Source organism: Fringilla coelebs (assembly GCF_963513975.1).
Source record: "Fringilla coelebs genome assembly, chromosome: 1".
NCBI classification, from domain to species: Eukaryota; Metazoa; Chordata; class Aves; order Passeriformes; family Fringillidae; genus Fringilla; species Fringilla coelebs.
The window spans coordinates 102,114,941-102,127,805 of record NC_140028.1 but is presented as its reverse complement, the minus strand read 5'-3'; the positions used below and the strand labels follow the sequence as shown (position 1 = coordinate 102,127,805).

The 12,865-nt window shown below is 36.5% G+C and overlaps 1 protein-coding gene across 1 annotated transcript in view; it reads left to right on the top strand.

Annotated features, from left to right (window-relative positions):
- Window positions 1–4,057: 4,057 nt before the first annotated feature.
- POU6F2 (POU class 6 homeobox 2) overlaps window positions 4,058–12,865 on the top strand; it is a gene marked incomplete at its 5' end in the record, with an annotated part of 309,184 nt that continues 300,376 nt past the window's right edge. Inside the window, one exon of the mRNA XM_084212470.1 lies at window positions 4,058–4,162. Within this exon, the coding sequence (XP_084068596.1) occupies window positions 4,058–4,162 (105 nt within the window). The remainder of the gene's footprint in view (window positions 4,163–12,865) is intronic.

Sequence of the window (12,865 nt, the reverse complement as noted above, 5' to 3'; positions counted from 1 at the left end):
AGAATGCCATATAGTGTCTGTTTGGCAGAGATGGATAGAGAGAGAGAGAGAAGGAGGAAGAGTCATTGACAGTTTAGAATTTGATTTGTTAATTTTCGAAGAGGGCAAGACTGGGTCCTGTGTGTTTAAGGGGCGAGTAAAGGTCCTGTAATGTGGGTATGACAGCTTGCTCTGACAGTGCCCTGCATCTGTCACTCGAGAAAAGAGGAAAGAGTCCCCCTAGTGTACCAATGCTGTAAGCAGGAGTGTCTTGCTCATTCCACTAAATCTGCTGCAAGTTCTGCTATGGCATGTAATCAAGTGCCTAAAGGTATTTTAGTAAACCCCAGGGCTCTGTTGATCACAAGACTTCTAGTTCAGGAAGGAAAGAACAATAGACAATCATAAATAATGAGCATTTTAAAATGACCATGTGTTTTAACACATTTTAGCTCTGAAGGAATTGGGTTTTGCATTGCTGTATAATTCTAAATACTAGGTTTTGCCACCCAGGAAACATATATTCTCCTGGAAAACAGGAGAGAAATTATTTTATACAGTAATACTCTTTTCACAAGTTCTTAGCTGTGTATCTGTGAGCCAAAATCAAGCATATTATTCTATTCAAAAGTTATAATTTTTGTTTCAATTAAACAGGGAAAGTTTACTGCAGTTAAAGATATTCAGTTTTACACTTTCCTTGGCTGCCAGAAATCTGATGTGCAACTCAAAACGCGGGGATTTTACCACTTTGAATTTGCACTGTCAAAGATTAAGTGATAAATCAGCCTCCTCCCTGTGTAAGCTCTCTGTCAATGATTTTAGGTACAGTAATGCAAACCTGGTCCTTCATGACAGGAGCTGAAGGGGCATGCACGTAGGAAGGCATAGCTGCCATAGATAGCTGGGACTCCATAACTATTTTCCTCTCAGGTATGCTGAAGTAGAGCCATGGATTAAAAGTTTCAAAGGAGACCAGAAGGTCTCTGTTGGAAAAACAGCACAGCTGGTTGGTAAGCATTATTTGTCATTCTGTCTTTCAATAATTTTCCTCAAGATGCTCATGCTAGAGCAAACCTGGCAAGTTAAGTTCCCCTTTGCACCCTGCTCTCCATCTGAGTCTGCCCTGTGGCAAATTAGGCACTATCTTGCTCTCTCACCTTTTTGACTGCTGACAGGAGAGCTAAATCACCTTTCCAGCAGCAAAGGAAGTGTATGTTTTCAGTGGAGGGAGTGAGTAGGGGGAGTGGGAGATGTTAGGGAGATAATTCCTCAGTAAGTAAAAAGACAAAGTGGGACCAACACCTTCCAGGAGATGGCCAGTGGAAGGCCTGAAGGATGAGAAGCAAAGATGAAACAGTGCTCAGGGTTCAGTTGTGCAGCCTCTACAGACATGATCAGGTAGATTTGGCTGAGGGAAAACATCTCCAGCTCCTCAGAGGTAAGGGCAGCTCCAGCAGTAGCAGAGGAGGCTCTTGCAGCTGTTCAGATTAACAATGGTGCTGTAAATTATGCAGAGGCATTAGCTGCAGGGATGTTGTTTTACATTTTAGATAGTAGATTGGCATTTCCCAGAAGTGTAGGTTAATTATGGTAAAATGAGAAGTAGCATATATCTCACTTTGGGAGGAGGGAGCTCTTGCAGCTCTGCTGGTGTTGTGTGCAAGCCACTGGCTGGTTTATTGGTATGTAAGGGTGCAGCAGACTTGTGTGCATACAACACTGTGCTTATTTGTGTTCTGCAACAAATGTCTGTGTCAGTGTCTCTGCTAATAAAAACCCCACAGTGCTAATTGCCAGGTTTAGTTAAATGAGTTAAAGGAATTTGAAAGGTGTTTGTGCATACCCCCTGCAGAAAGGCTTCTCCTGAAGAAAAACTGTAAAATGGACATGCTTAACTTTCCTTTCAAATTCATGTGCAGTATTTGATTTTAGCATGTCTGTTTTCCTGGAGACAGGTGAGGCAATCTCCTCTACTCACTTGCCCACTTACCAGTTGTACTTTGAATTGCTTGTGATGATATGGATGTTGATTATGGCCTTCACAATACTGCCTGGTTTTTCCATAGAATTGTCCTGGACGAAGAGACTGCAGCAAATTCTCAGCTGACCAGAAAGCAGCCCAAGGTATTAGTTCAGTGTACTTTCTTTCATGAGTAAGACGCAGATAAGATTTCAGCTTAAATGGTGTATTTTATGTATGTTTATAAATGAAATGCATAGCAGATGTTAGAAACAACAGTTTAGGTACTCCTTCCTCCTCCTCCCAGAGGCAATGTTTCATTGTTAATATTGTATATCTTTCTAAAAATGCTTGATTTGAAAAATTTGTTATGCTAAAATATTTCGTTGTCCTAGGAACACTTCTGGGTCCTCATGCTTCTACATATGAATTGTTCTTATTTCTAATTTTTAAAAAATGTATCAGAATTTCCTTTTTAAAGTTTTTTCTTAACATTTAAAAAAATAATTGTATTATAAAAACTCAAAGAATGCAAAGTAAGCTGGATATTCCCTGCTTATCTCACTCCCTCAACATGCGTTTCATTTGTTCTATACTTCAATGCCTATGCACATACATACACGTATACACACATACACATATATACGCACATATACTTGTGCTCCATCACATTCCAAACACTTCTGGATGTTGAATCTTGAAATTCTGTAGTAGGAGACTGGCAAGTGCCTACAATTAGAATATTGTTGATATTCTCACATTTCATTGACCATAAAAGCTAAGATCAATATTTTCAATGGCTTTAAAAATGAAATAATAATGTCAAAATATTGCCAGAAACTTACTGAAATGAAAAGGGTGTGTTAGGTTAAGCATCGAGACTAGACTGGGGTTTTTTCTGCATTTTTGCTTCTGACATTCTTTGGAAAGTGGGTTGTTTGCTCTAGTAACTGAAATGCAATTAGAGGAAGATAGAAAGATGCACTAATATTTATATGAAGCTGTAATACAGCAAAAAGTACATGGGCTGTTATTCTACTATATTGCCAGAGGACTGTATTGATCTTCAAAGGGTTAAAGTGCTACGAGGTTACATTAATGTCACCCTTCAGCAATCACTGGCCAATAACGTATCAGCAATCAATGCTGCGGCATGTCGTTCAGGGCACTCAGGTTTTGGAGACAAGTGGCTGATATATTTTGACAAGAATAAAAAATAGTCATGAAAATTCTTGCAAATCTTAACTCAGAGGGGGAGATACATGAAACAAACTGCTTTCATTAAAAAAAAAAATGGTAATATTTGCCTTCCTAAGTAACAACATTTTATGTCAGTTCAGTGGAGCAGTGAATGAACCAAAATTCTGCTAACCTTCAAAATGGAAAGGATTCTGTAAGTAGGATTTACATAGTCTGAATATTTAATATTTTGAGTGCTCATCACAGCTCACATAAACTAATACTTAAATATATATTTCCAGTAAAGAAAACATTTGACTTCTGGTGGAGTAAAGCAGTGAGATGTTTTGACTTGTGAGTATAGACACAGCTTTCTCAGCCCCTGCTTCTTTTTTTCCTGTTAGAATTTTTTTTCCATTGAGTTCTCATAATCTCTGCAAATCCAAAGACAGCAACACAAGCCATTTCACTTTGGCACAGAAGAAACTTAAAGAAAAAAAAAATCAAGAACTCAAAAAGCTATAAAGTAGAAGTATAAAGGGGGGGAACAAAATTGGAGGCTGCAAGAGGACGCAAGGGGTTAAAGTTCTGACCACAGTCTGCATATATAAAATCATATCACCTTATCTGAAAAGTTTAGGCTCTAAAGAAAACACTCAGTTTAAAATACCTTTTAGGTATATTAAATCTTTAGGCTGAAGATTACAGCAAGTGTTTTCTCTTTGGTGAGTAGCTGTTTGTCTCACTTTATTTACTTGGTATTGGGTATTTGTCAATGTCATTTCATATCTGCAGAAAATTCATACGTTCTATGGAAGTATGTATGTGTGTGAGAGTGCTGAAGGTCACATGACTATTTCATCCTATTTGGTGGAGCAGCTTGACTTTTTTCCCTTGCTTTTGGTGATGGTTGTGAGTGCAGAAGTTGATTGACAGATGCATGCCAGAAACCCCCATTCTCCTTTTCAAAGACTACATATGATGGATTGCGATCTTTCAGCTCAGCAGGACACAGGGACCATGCAAGCTGTAATTGGTCAGGTATGGAGTCAGCCATTTCTCAACTCCCCTTTTATTTTTTTTTTTTCACAAGGGTCTAACCATATGATTCACATAATTCATATTTACAGTACCATCTTTCTATCTGTATCTTCAGCTACCAGCGAGTGTAGTACTGAAAGTGAGAAAGGCAAAAGAAACACAATAATCTGGCCAGGGAATCACTAGAAAAAACTAAATTACCATCCTTTTCTTCTAATAAACCCTGTTTCAGTCTGAGCTTTATCAAATCAATGTATTTATTAATTTGCTGTTTTATTTTGTTTAAATATGCTGAAGTAGAGGAACCGAGGAGTGAAAGTGTTATGTTTGCTGGGGAGTTGCTTTCTATTTGTAATGCTGTTTATTATTTTTATATTGACTGTATTCCTGTACTAGATTCTGTGGCTTTTATTTTTTATTTTTATTTTTTCTTCTTATACTCCTAATCCAGATAATGTGTGATTGAGCCTGGTAAATGTAGTAGTCTTTGCTGCTGCAGAGGGGCAGCCTGCAAATTAAACACTGCCACAATCTGAAAGGTCCAGGTGGTCTGCTCGTGCTTCCTAATGCAATCCAGCACAACAGCTTTAATAAACAGCTCTATTTAGTTCTCCCTCCCTGTATCCAGGGAAGTGAACTGGGGCTGCTGTGATGAAATGCCAGAAGAATATCTCTCAAAGGCCTCACAAGCTGATTTTTAGAGCTTTTCCGTTTTGTCGTCTTTGTCTTCCAAATGGGTCAGTGAGTCCTTCTCTTTCTGTTTTGTGATTTCTGATAAGTCTGTAGTTTTATATGTGTGATTTAACCATGCTGTTTTGAGCTTTAGCCAGAAGAGAGAAAAATCATTGTCTTTTCATTTGCTTCAAATAATAACCTGAAGTGGGGAAAGAAATTATTTTGTTCTGATGAACAGGGAGGGCTGTTTTCCTGTGAAAGCAGTCAGAGTCAGATGAGGATGCCTGTTTTTCTTTTTCTAACAAAATTTTAAGTGCTCAACACTTTCTCATTAACCACTGACTTGTAAATCATTCTCTGGTAAAGGGTATTTTTTGAACTCTCAAAAGTTTGTGTTTTTTTGCATATGTTTCCAGTGTAGTGAACGCATGCTGCTGAGATGATGACATAGTATTTGTTTTCTATATGTTGATATAATGGTAGAAAAATACGCATTCTATACATTGTTTTCATCTAAATTATGGCAAAGCACTGAAGTCCCTCAAAGCACATGGTTTATTAATACCATCGTACATAGTAATGCATTTTTGGGCGGAAATGTCAAATATGTAATGCCATGTTTACCACAGACTTTTATTGCTTTAAATATTTTAAAAATAGAAGATACATTTTTTATTAAAAATCCTCCAAACATTCACAGCTTTCTATTAGGCTAGCTTATACCTAAAAAGTGGGGCATGCTTGCCAGTACTACATTGTGCAAAAAGATGTATTTTAGACTGTGTTAATTACCTTTTTGTTTAACTTGTTTAGTCTTACAGAAATATATATAATTATTCTAGGGCAGATACAATGGCAAGGTTTTGAGCAAGTGCTCTTGACAGAAAATGTACCCTGAAATCTTTATAAATCTAAAAGCTTGTAATATCTCTTTAATGTAAATTTTGTTTTCACATGTATGAAAGTGTAAGTATTTTATGTTTAAGGCTTGCCAACTCTCATAAAGTGGTTTTGAGGCTGGAAATGGTAGAAGGATTTTTATTTTCTGTGTGTAAAATTCCATATTTCATTAATTAAAAAAAGTTCAGTGAATGTCTGGAAAAATGTTTCTATTATGTGGTTGTGTATTTCATTTCCTAAAATTAATAGCAAGAGCATGTACTTAAAAGAAAAATAAATATAGGCATTTTAAGTGACTAACTGCTGTAGGTTTTCTGTGTTAGACTTTATAGATGTTATTTTTCTGAAACTTACTGTCTTAGGTGCTACAAACATTTTTTTCAGATCAGCATGTGTGCATATTTACATTTCATATATGTAAGTGTGCACATCATAATGGGTTCATAAATCCACAAAATTTTCAAGTATGTTTTTGTTTTGATTAATTGTCCAATGTTTGGTTGTTATTAGCTACGTGTTAAGATAGAATAAAAAGTTTAATTTTTTTTTATGATAAAAAATTATGCATTTTCTGGTTGTATAATAAAGGAGTTAGTTAAAATGTGGAAATCTCAGGGCAATCAGTATAATTACCACACTTTGCTGAAAATACACATAGACTTTCTGTAAGTACTTTACGAGAAAATAACTATCAAAAGGCAAGCCCTCTGGCAGTAAATCTTTCCATATTTTAAGTCTCTATTTTTATTGATAAATAGTTAAGGTTTGCATATTTAGTAGTTGCATAGTTTTCTTTAGAAGAGGCATTTATTTCCTGACACTATTAGAAAAAGTTCTTAAAAGTCCTTGTTAACTTTCAAACCTCCAAACCCAAAAAATTGGATAAATGTTTATAATTTGGTCTTTTTGTATCAGCATTGTATTTTTTTTCTGCCATGAGAATAATTGTTTTTTCTAAAAAGATAGCTAATCCTGCAGATACAGCTCTAAATTCAGTCTTGTTCACTGCTAATGGAATGTGAACTCGCCTAATTAAAAATCCAAACTACACATGTATAGCTGATGCAAGGGAGATCAGACACACTAGCAGTTTTTTGTAGTTCAAGCATTAGTCTGTGTATGACACAAATGGAATAGCAGGAGCATTCTGATTTAAAGGCATTTTCAACACCAAGTACTTGTTCATCATTAAATGCATTTTTTACTTTTTTTAAAAAAAATCTGGGTTTCAACTGTCTTTAACCATCAGTCCACAATGATTCCCACTGGTGATGGCAATGGTGTGCAGAGTGCTACAACTCGACTGTTACCCAGCACCTGGGTGTACTGGGTCCAGGGTGCAGAATTGCTTGTGAGCCTTCCCTCTGGATTTTTCCTCCCCCAAGCAAGCAATAAAACAGCCAAGTACTCTGAAGAACAACCTCCTTGCCTTGTGTGTCAAGATCTAGAAGCTCATTGCTCATTGTGATTTTGATTCATAACTGGAGTGTTTGGCATGAAACCCTGATCCCTGCCAGCAATAGTCTGTAGCATCCTTCCTTGCATGCCAAACCACAATATCCATTATTTCTTCAATTGTGTTTTGCTCTTATAGAAACTATTAGCTGGATTTTTATGCCATATTCACTGTATATCCTGAGCCCATCTGAATGAACAGATAATTAAATGTAATCTAATTATTCCAATGACGACGTAATTTTTCTGCCTTGTATGCTTTCTAAAACCTCTAGCATATCTTTTTTGTATTCTTTTTTCTCTCCATCTTTTTTTTTTCCCCTCAGACCTGAGCTTGTGAGTGACAGGTTAGTTCATCAGCATTACAGCCCTCCTGTTTTTGTCTCATCTCATGCAGACAGGTCACTGTGTCCAATCACCCTTCTGGCTCTGCTGTCCCCAGGGGAGCCCAGGCCAGCGTGCCATCTTGATCCACCGGCCTGAGGGCCCGGGCTGGCTGCACATTTCTGTGTTCACTGGTTCCTGCAAATATACTAAAGTGGGAAAGGGGAGGGCAGCAGCTTAAATTAGATCTCTGTATATTTAGAGGAAGCGAATTAGGTAACATTCTTCTTCGAATAAGCATGTGTTTGCAGTTATTACTGCTATGTCTGAGTTCTCTTTCTACAAGTTTAGCATGTTTATTTCTGTATTTCAGTGGTATCCTCCATATGATCTCACCATTAGTAAATGCTATTTATGCAAGGGTAAACATGCTCTTTTCCCACAGAGAGTTCTCTGAAGCCCAGTTTATGAATCTGATACATTGCTTCAGCCAGTGTGGGTCTTTCTGTTCTGTTTAATTTTGTTGCCATTTTAAATTTTTTTTTGTATTCTTCCTCATGATTAACCACAATACAACATGTTTCAGAGAAGCCATTCCTTTTGCAACTTTTGGTCACTTTTCAGAAGTTTAATCTGTTGTCAGTGTCGTTTTTATAATGCAGACTAATATGTATCCAGGAGTTTAATTTTTTCCAAATGAAGGTCAGATCTATAACGTTTTTTTGTCTTGAGCAATCTCTACATGATTTTTCTTATAGAAGTAGAGAAGTTCTTTTTCTCTTGGAATATCTGTTTCCAGCTCTAATCTAATATAAAGAATTGCCTATAACATATGCAAACAGAAAATAACCATATGTAAAATTAGGACCCACTTTTGTAAGACAGCAAGAAATTGTGCCATTTTGTCTGCAGTTTGGCACAAATCCTGTTCTTTCAAGTAAGAATTAGACCCATCACTGTAAGAATGGCTACTTGCATAAGTAAGGCCAGACTACATGTCCCCTTGGCTGCTCCCTGTATATCCAGAACAAACATTGTAGTCCTTTGCAGTCACCAACAGTGGTTTCCTGGAGTTCAGGACTGTGAGGGAGAGACTTATGGACAGGTACCCATTGGTTGGTTTTTTCATTATTAGAGAGACAATGTAAACAGTAAGAAATATGTTTGAAAAACTTCATACTTTTTAATATTTATGAACAAGCTGGTACTCTGATAATGAAGCATTCCATCTTTGCAGAAACCCACTGTTGTATATACTCTGTAGAATATTGTGTCCCTTAGAATTATTATTGTAAAGAGATGCAGGAATGTGGCTGCAATATTTTATAGTATAAATATTTGTTGTAGAGGACTTTGGATCTTGTTAATTTAATATATGTAAATTCTTTGGTCCTAGGCCTGGATTCCAGCAAAAGAATGCATTTTTCTGTTGACTTCTGTTTTTACAGCAGAAAAGATGATTTTTTATCATTTTGATTCATACTTTAAAGGATTTTTCTTCTTTTCACACAAAAATTGGATTTTAATTGAAATCAGCTTTCTAAAAAGATCTTTAGTAATTTTCTCTGATTTTCTTTTTTCTGTTCTATACTACTGTGCGATTTCATCTGTGGGCCAGGGCAGCCAATTAAGAGGTCAAATTTAAAAAAAAGCTGTGATTTGTACTCTGTGTATATTCACTATATTCTAATTGTAAGAGAAAAATGAAGTATGTCAGATGACCTTTAAATTGCTGGACAAGTGACACTCCTCCAGTGATGTAGATTATTATCTTTTGACAATGCATTTACATTCAAGTACCTCTGTTATGTTTCCTAGATTCTAGACTGATAAACTAAATATCAGTCTGGCCCACTTTTGTGTGTACAGTGCATAGAAGTGACTGCTGAGCCTCTTATCTTACAGTGACCTGTAGCTGTAACAGGACTTTTATTTTTCTTCTCTGATCTTAACTGCAACTCAAATGGAAGAAAATAAAAGGACAATCAAAGAGCAATTGTATACAGCACTTTCAACATTAGAAGAAGATATGGCAAAATATTATTTTTCCTGTGATTTACATCATTCTGCAAGCTACATTAATAATGTAGCCTTTCATTCTGAAATTCTGAAGATGGAAGAACCTCAGATCAGGCAATTTTGAATATGTGCATGTTTATCTCTCACTAAACTTAACTAGACTTAAGCATGTATTTAAAAGTTGGTCAGCAAATCACTTAAGCCCATAAGAAGTCTGCAATTGCTAAAGCTTCAAGTGCAGAGAATGATACTGAATTCAATGGGACTCCTCATATATATAACAATTTGCAGGATCTTGTCCAACAAGCCTATTGTGTTACTGCTAAGAAATATAACAGTCTGGCTTAAGTGCTAACTAAATAATTGTTATGCAAACTGTTTTACAATTAGAACTGGCAATTAGGAATAAAGACAGTAACCCAAGGGTCTTGAACACTTACTTTTTGAGGATATCAGGGCTACAGGTAAACAGACTATCACTTCAGGGGTTTTGTTTCAATGCTGGCTTCAAAACCTCTGTGATGTGTAGTACTTCCTCTTCAAAAGAGAAATATTAGTTGATGTTTGCTGCTGATTCTCTGTTGACTGGTAGTGCTGTTCTATGGTAGTGCTTTATCTAACTGTTAGATCAAAAGAAAATTTTGAAGATCAAGGGACTGTTCAAAATTTCTAGCCATTCTTAAAAGAGGTAGTGGGAGAAATCTTCATAAAAAAATGTTGGGGGAGAAAGATGGGATGCAAAAATCTTTATTTCAAGCAATCTTTACATGGTGTACTATATAAATTAAATTTTCTTGAATTGTTTAGAATAGTTTTTGTAGTTACTGATAAGCCTGTTTTTCTATCTATATTTGTATATGCCATACTATATATAGCAAAACTATCTCAAACAAACTTTTACTCATATGAGTAATAGCAAGTGATACTGTTTAATGACTTAAAGTTTAACAAATTATTTTCAGAGATGAGGGCCTCATAAATTCATCTCGCTCTCTGCTGTAGATAGCTGTCCCCTGTCCTTTGCACATGTGAATGAGGATTTACAGGGCGAAACTCTGATAGTTGTTCTTGTCAAAACACATAGGTCTTGTCTTGGTGGGCTTTCCTGTGCCACCTTACTCTGAAAGAAATCCAATCATTTGACAAGCAGTGCTACAAAATCACACTTGAGAGAGTAATTTTTGACCCCGTGCTATATCTAGTGAGTGGTATCTTAAGTGCTTGCTAAATATGACCTATTCCCAAAGGTGGCTCATTCCAGGATGGGGTTCTGAATCCACAAATGGGGAAGGGCATTGTAAAGGGAAATAGGACCTTAAGCAAAAGGAAAAAAAAGTTAAATGGAACTTAGTGCTATTTCATGGAGTAGATTTTATTTTGTAAGTTGTAACATTTTCAGGGAACTTGGACTCATGCATGTTTGGAAGACACAATCCAGCTATGGAATGGCACTTCCAAAAAGGAACAAGTATACATATAATTACAGGGACAAGTATAGGACAAAAGTAGTTTTTAACTACCCCCTGCTATGGAAACAAGTTTCAAGAAACAGAAAAGACAGAACATGAGTTTTTTGCAAGCAGATTAGTGAAAGTCATGTTAATAGTATTACACAACTGCTGTTAGACATATTGTAAGGGATACTTCTGTATCAGAGTGGTGTACTTTTCACTAAACTCTTTATATGTCTAACTGCTATTTCACTTACAAATCCAACTTATGGAGCTCTAACACAGGTTTTACTTGAGCTTTTCTTATGTTTCAAGTGCAATGAAGTTTCACTGGAATAAAAAGCTGATGGCTTTAGCCCATTCCTAGAAGGCATCCTTTTTGGGGGGGTAAATAAATAGCTAAATATAGATTTGCAGCACAGACTAAGACTTAAACAACAATATCAATGACTAGAGTGTTTCATATCCTTGCTTCAAGCTTATGAATTAAAATCACATTGTGTCCCATCAGTGGCAAATTAGCATCCACTTTCATTTTTCATAGTATATCACATTAAAGACTGTCATTGTTTTGGGGTTTTTAAATTATAACAATGGAGAAATGTGCCTGATTATTACTGAATTTGCCTTTAAAAATGCAAAAAAAAAAAAAAGAGCTAAAGATGCAAATAATTCTGATAATGGTTAAGGCTGGTATTTCCAAGATACTGTCACTAGGTCTATAACTTTTGCTACTAGAACCAGATGCTGCCAAGTGCTGAGTGTGTCTGGAGTCTGGGACCTCCCCCTGGCTTTGTTAGCAGGACACTGTTCCAATGAAATAAAATAATCTGGAATAAAGAAGAATTATGCTGCTATATGAAAACAACAGTTATTGCAAGATTGCTGGCCATTAAATCTTACCTTCTCTTCATTGCACCCATCCCTTTCTGTGTACAAAATGTGCTTCACATTTTTCAAATGGATTATACGAAGCAGAAATAATACCTGATTTGTATAATTCTAATCTTTTGGAAGAAAGGTTAAAAGTTGTGGCAAATGTAAAAGTGGCTTCTAATGTGGAAGGATAAAGCAGAAAATATCAAACTCATTTTGCTTAGTGTCAGTCATAATGATTTATCATTATAGTCAGGGCAAACTATGGTCTTGGAGCAGAAACAATTTTGTCCATTAAAAGGGGAAAAAAACAACTCCAAAACCCAGAATGTTCCAGTTTGATTCTTATGTCCTTAGGGTTGCAATATTGAATTCAGAATTGGGGAAGCTTAATCTTGCAGCCAGAGTTGACAAGATGCTGGTCAAGCAGTAGGCAGAAGTGATGGCTTGTGTGTTGTAATGCCCATGGTGGGAAATAAAGAAAGATAAGATTTTTCCAGAAGTCTGTGTGCAGTATTCACCACCTGCTCCAGCTTGTCACCAAAGTAGGCAAGAAAACTTTTTGTGTGCAAGTTGGTGAGCAACGCTTGCAATTTCAAAGCCTGACATATGAAAAATTTGGAGTGCTCTAAAACAGCATATGAAGGGTTCACAATAGCTCTGAACACAGCTGTTTGTTTGTTTTGGTGCTACTGCTTATTTAAAGGATGATCATGGAACCATTTGTTCACATCCATAAGTATTCCCACAACTTACTGGGAAAACTCACATGAGCAGCACATTGTGCATTAGACAATGTAATGCTACAGCCTTGGATCTCCTCTGGTTGCAAGAGGATATAACCATGCACTGCTGGAAAAAAATAAGCCAGTTCTCCATCTCCACTCAGTTAATCCTGGGGAGTAGAAATCCATGTGTGTGTGTGTGTGTGTGTGTATTAGGGAGGCGTAGCCAAAAACCTGGAGGCTGAAACTGAAATTGGCAGGTGTTTGGAAAATAAGAG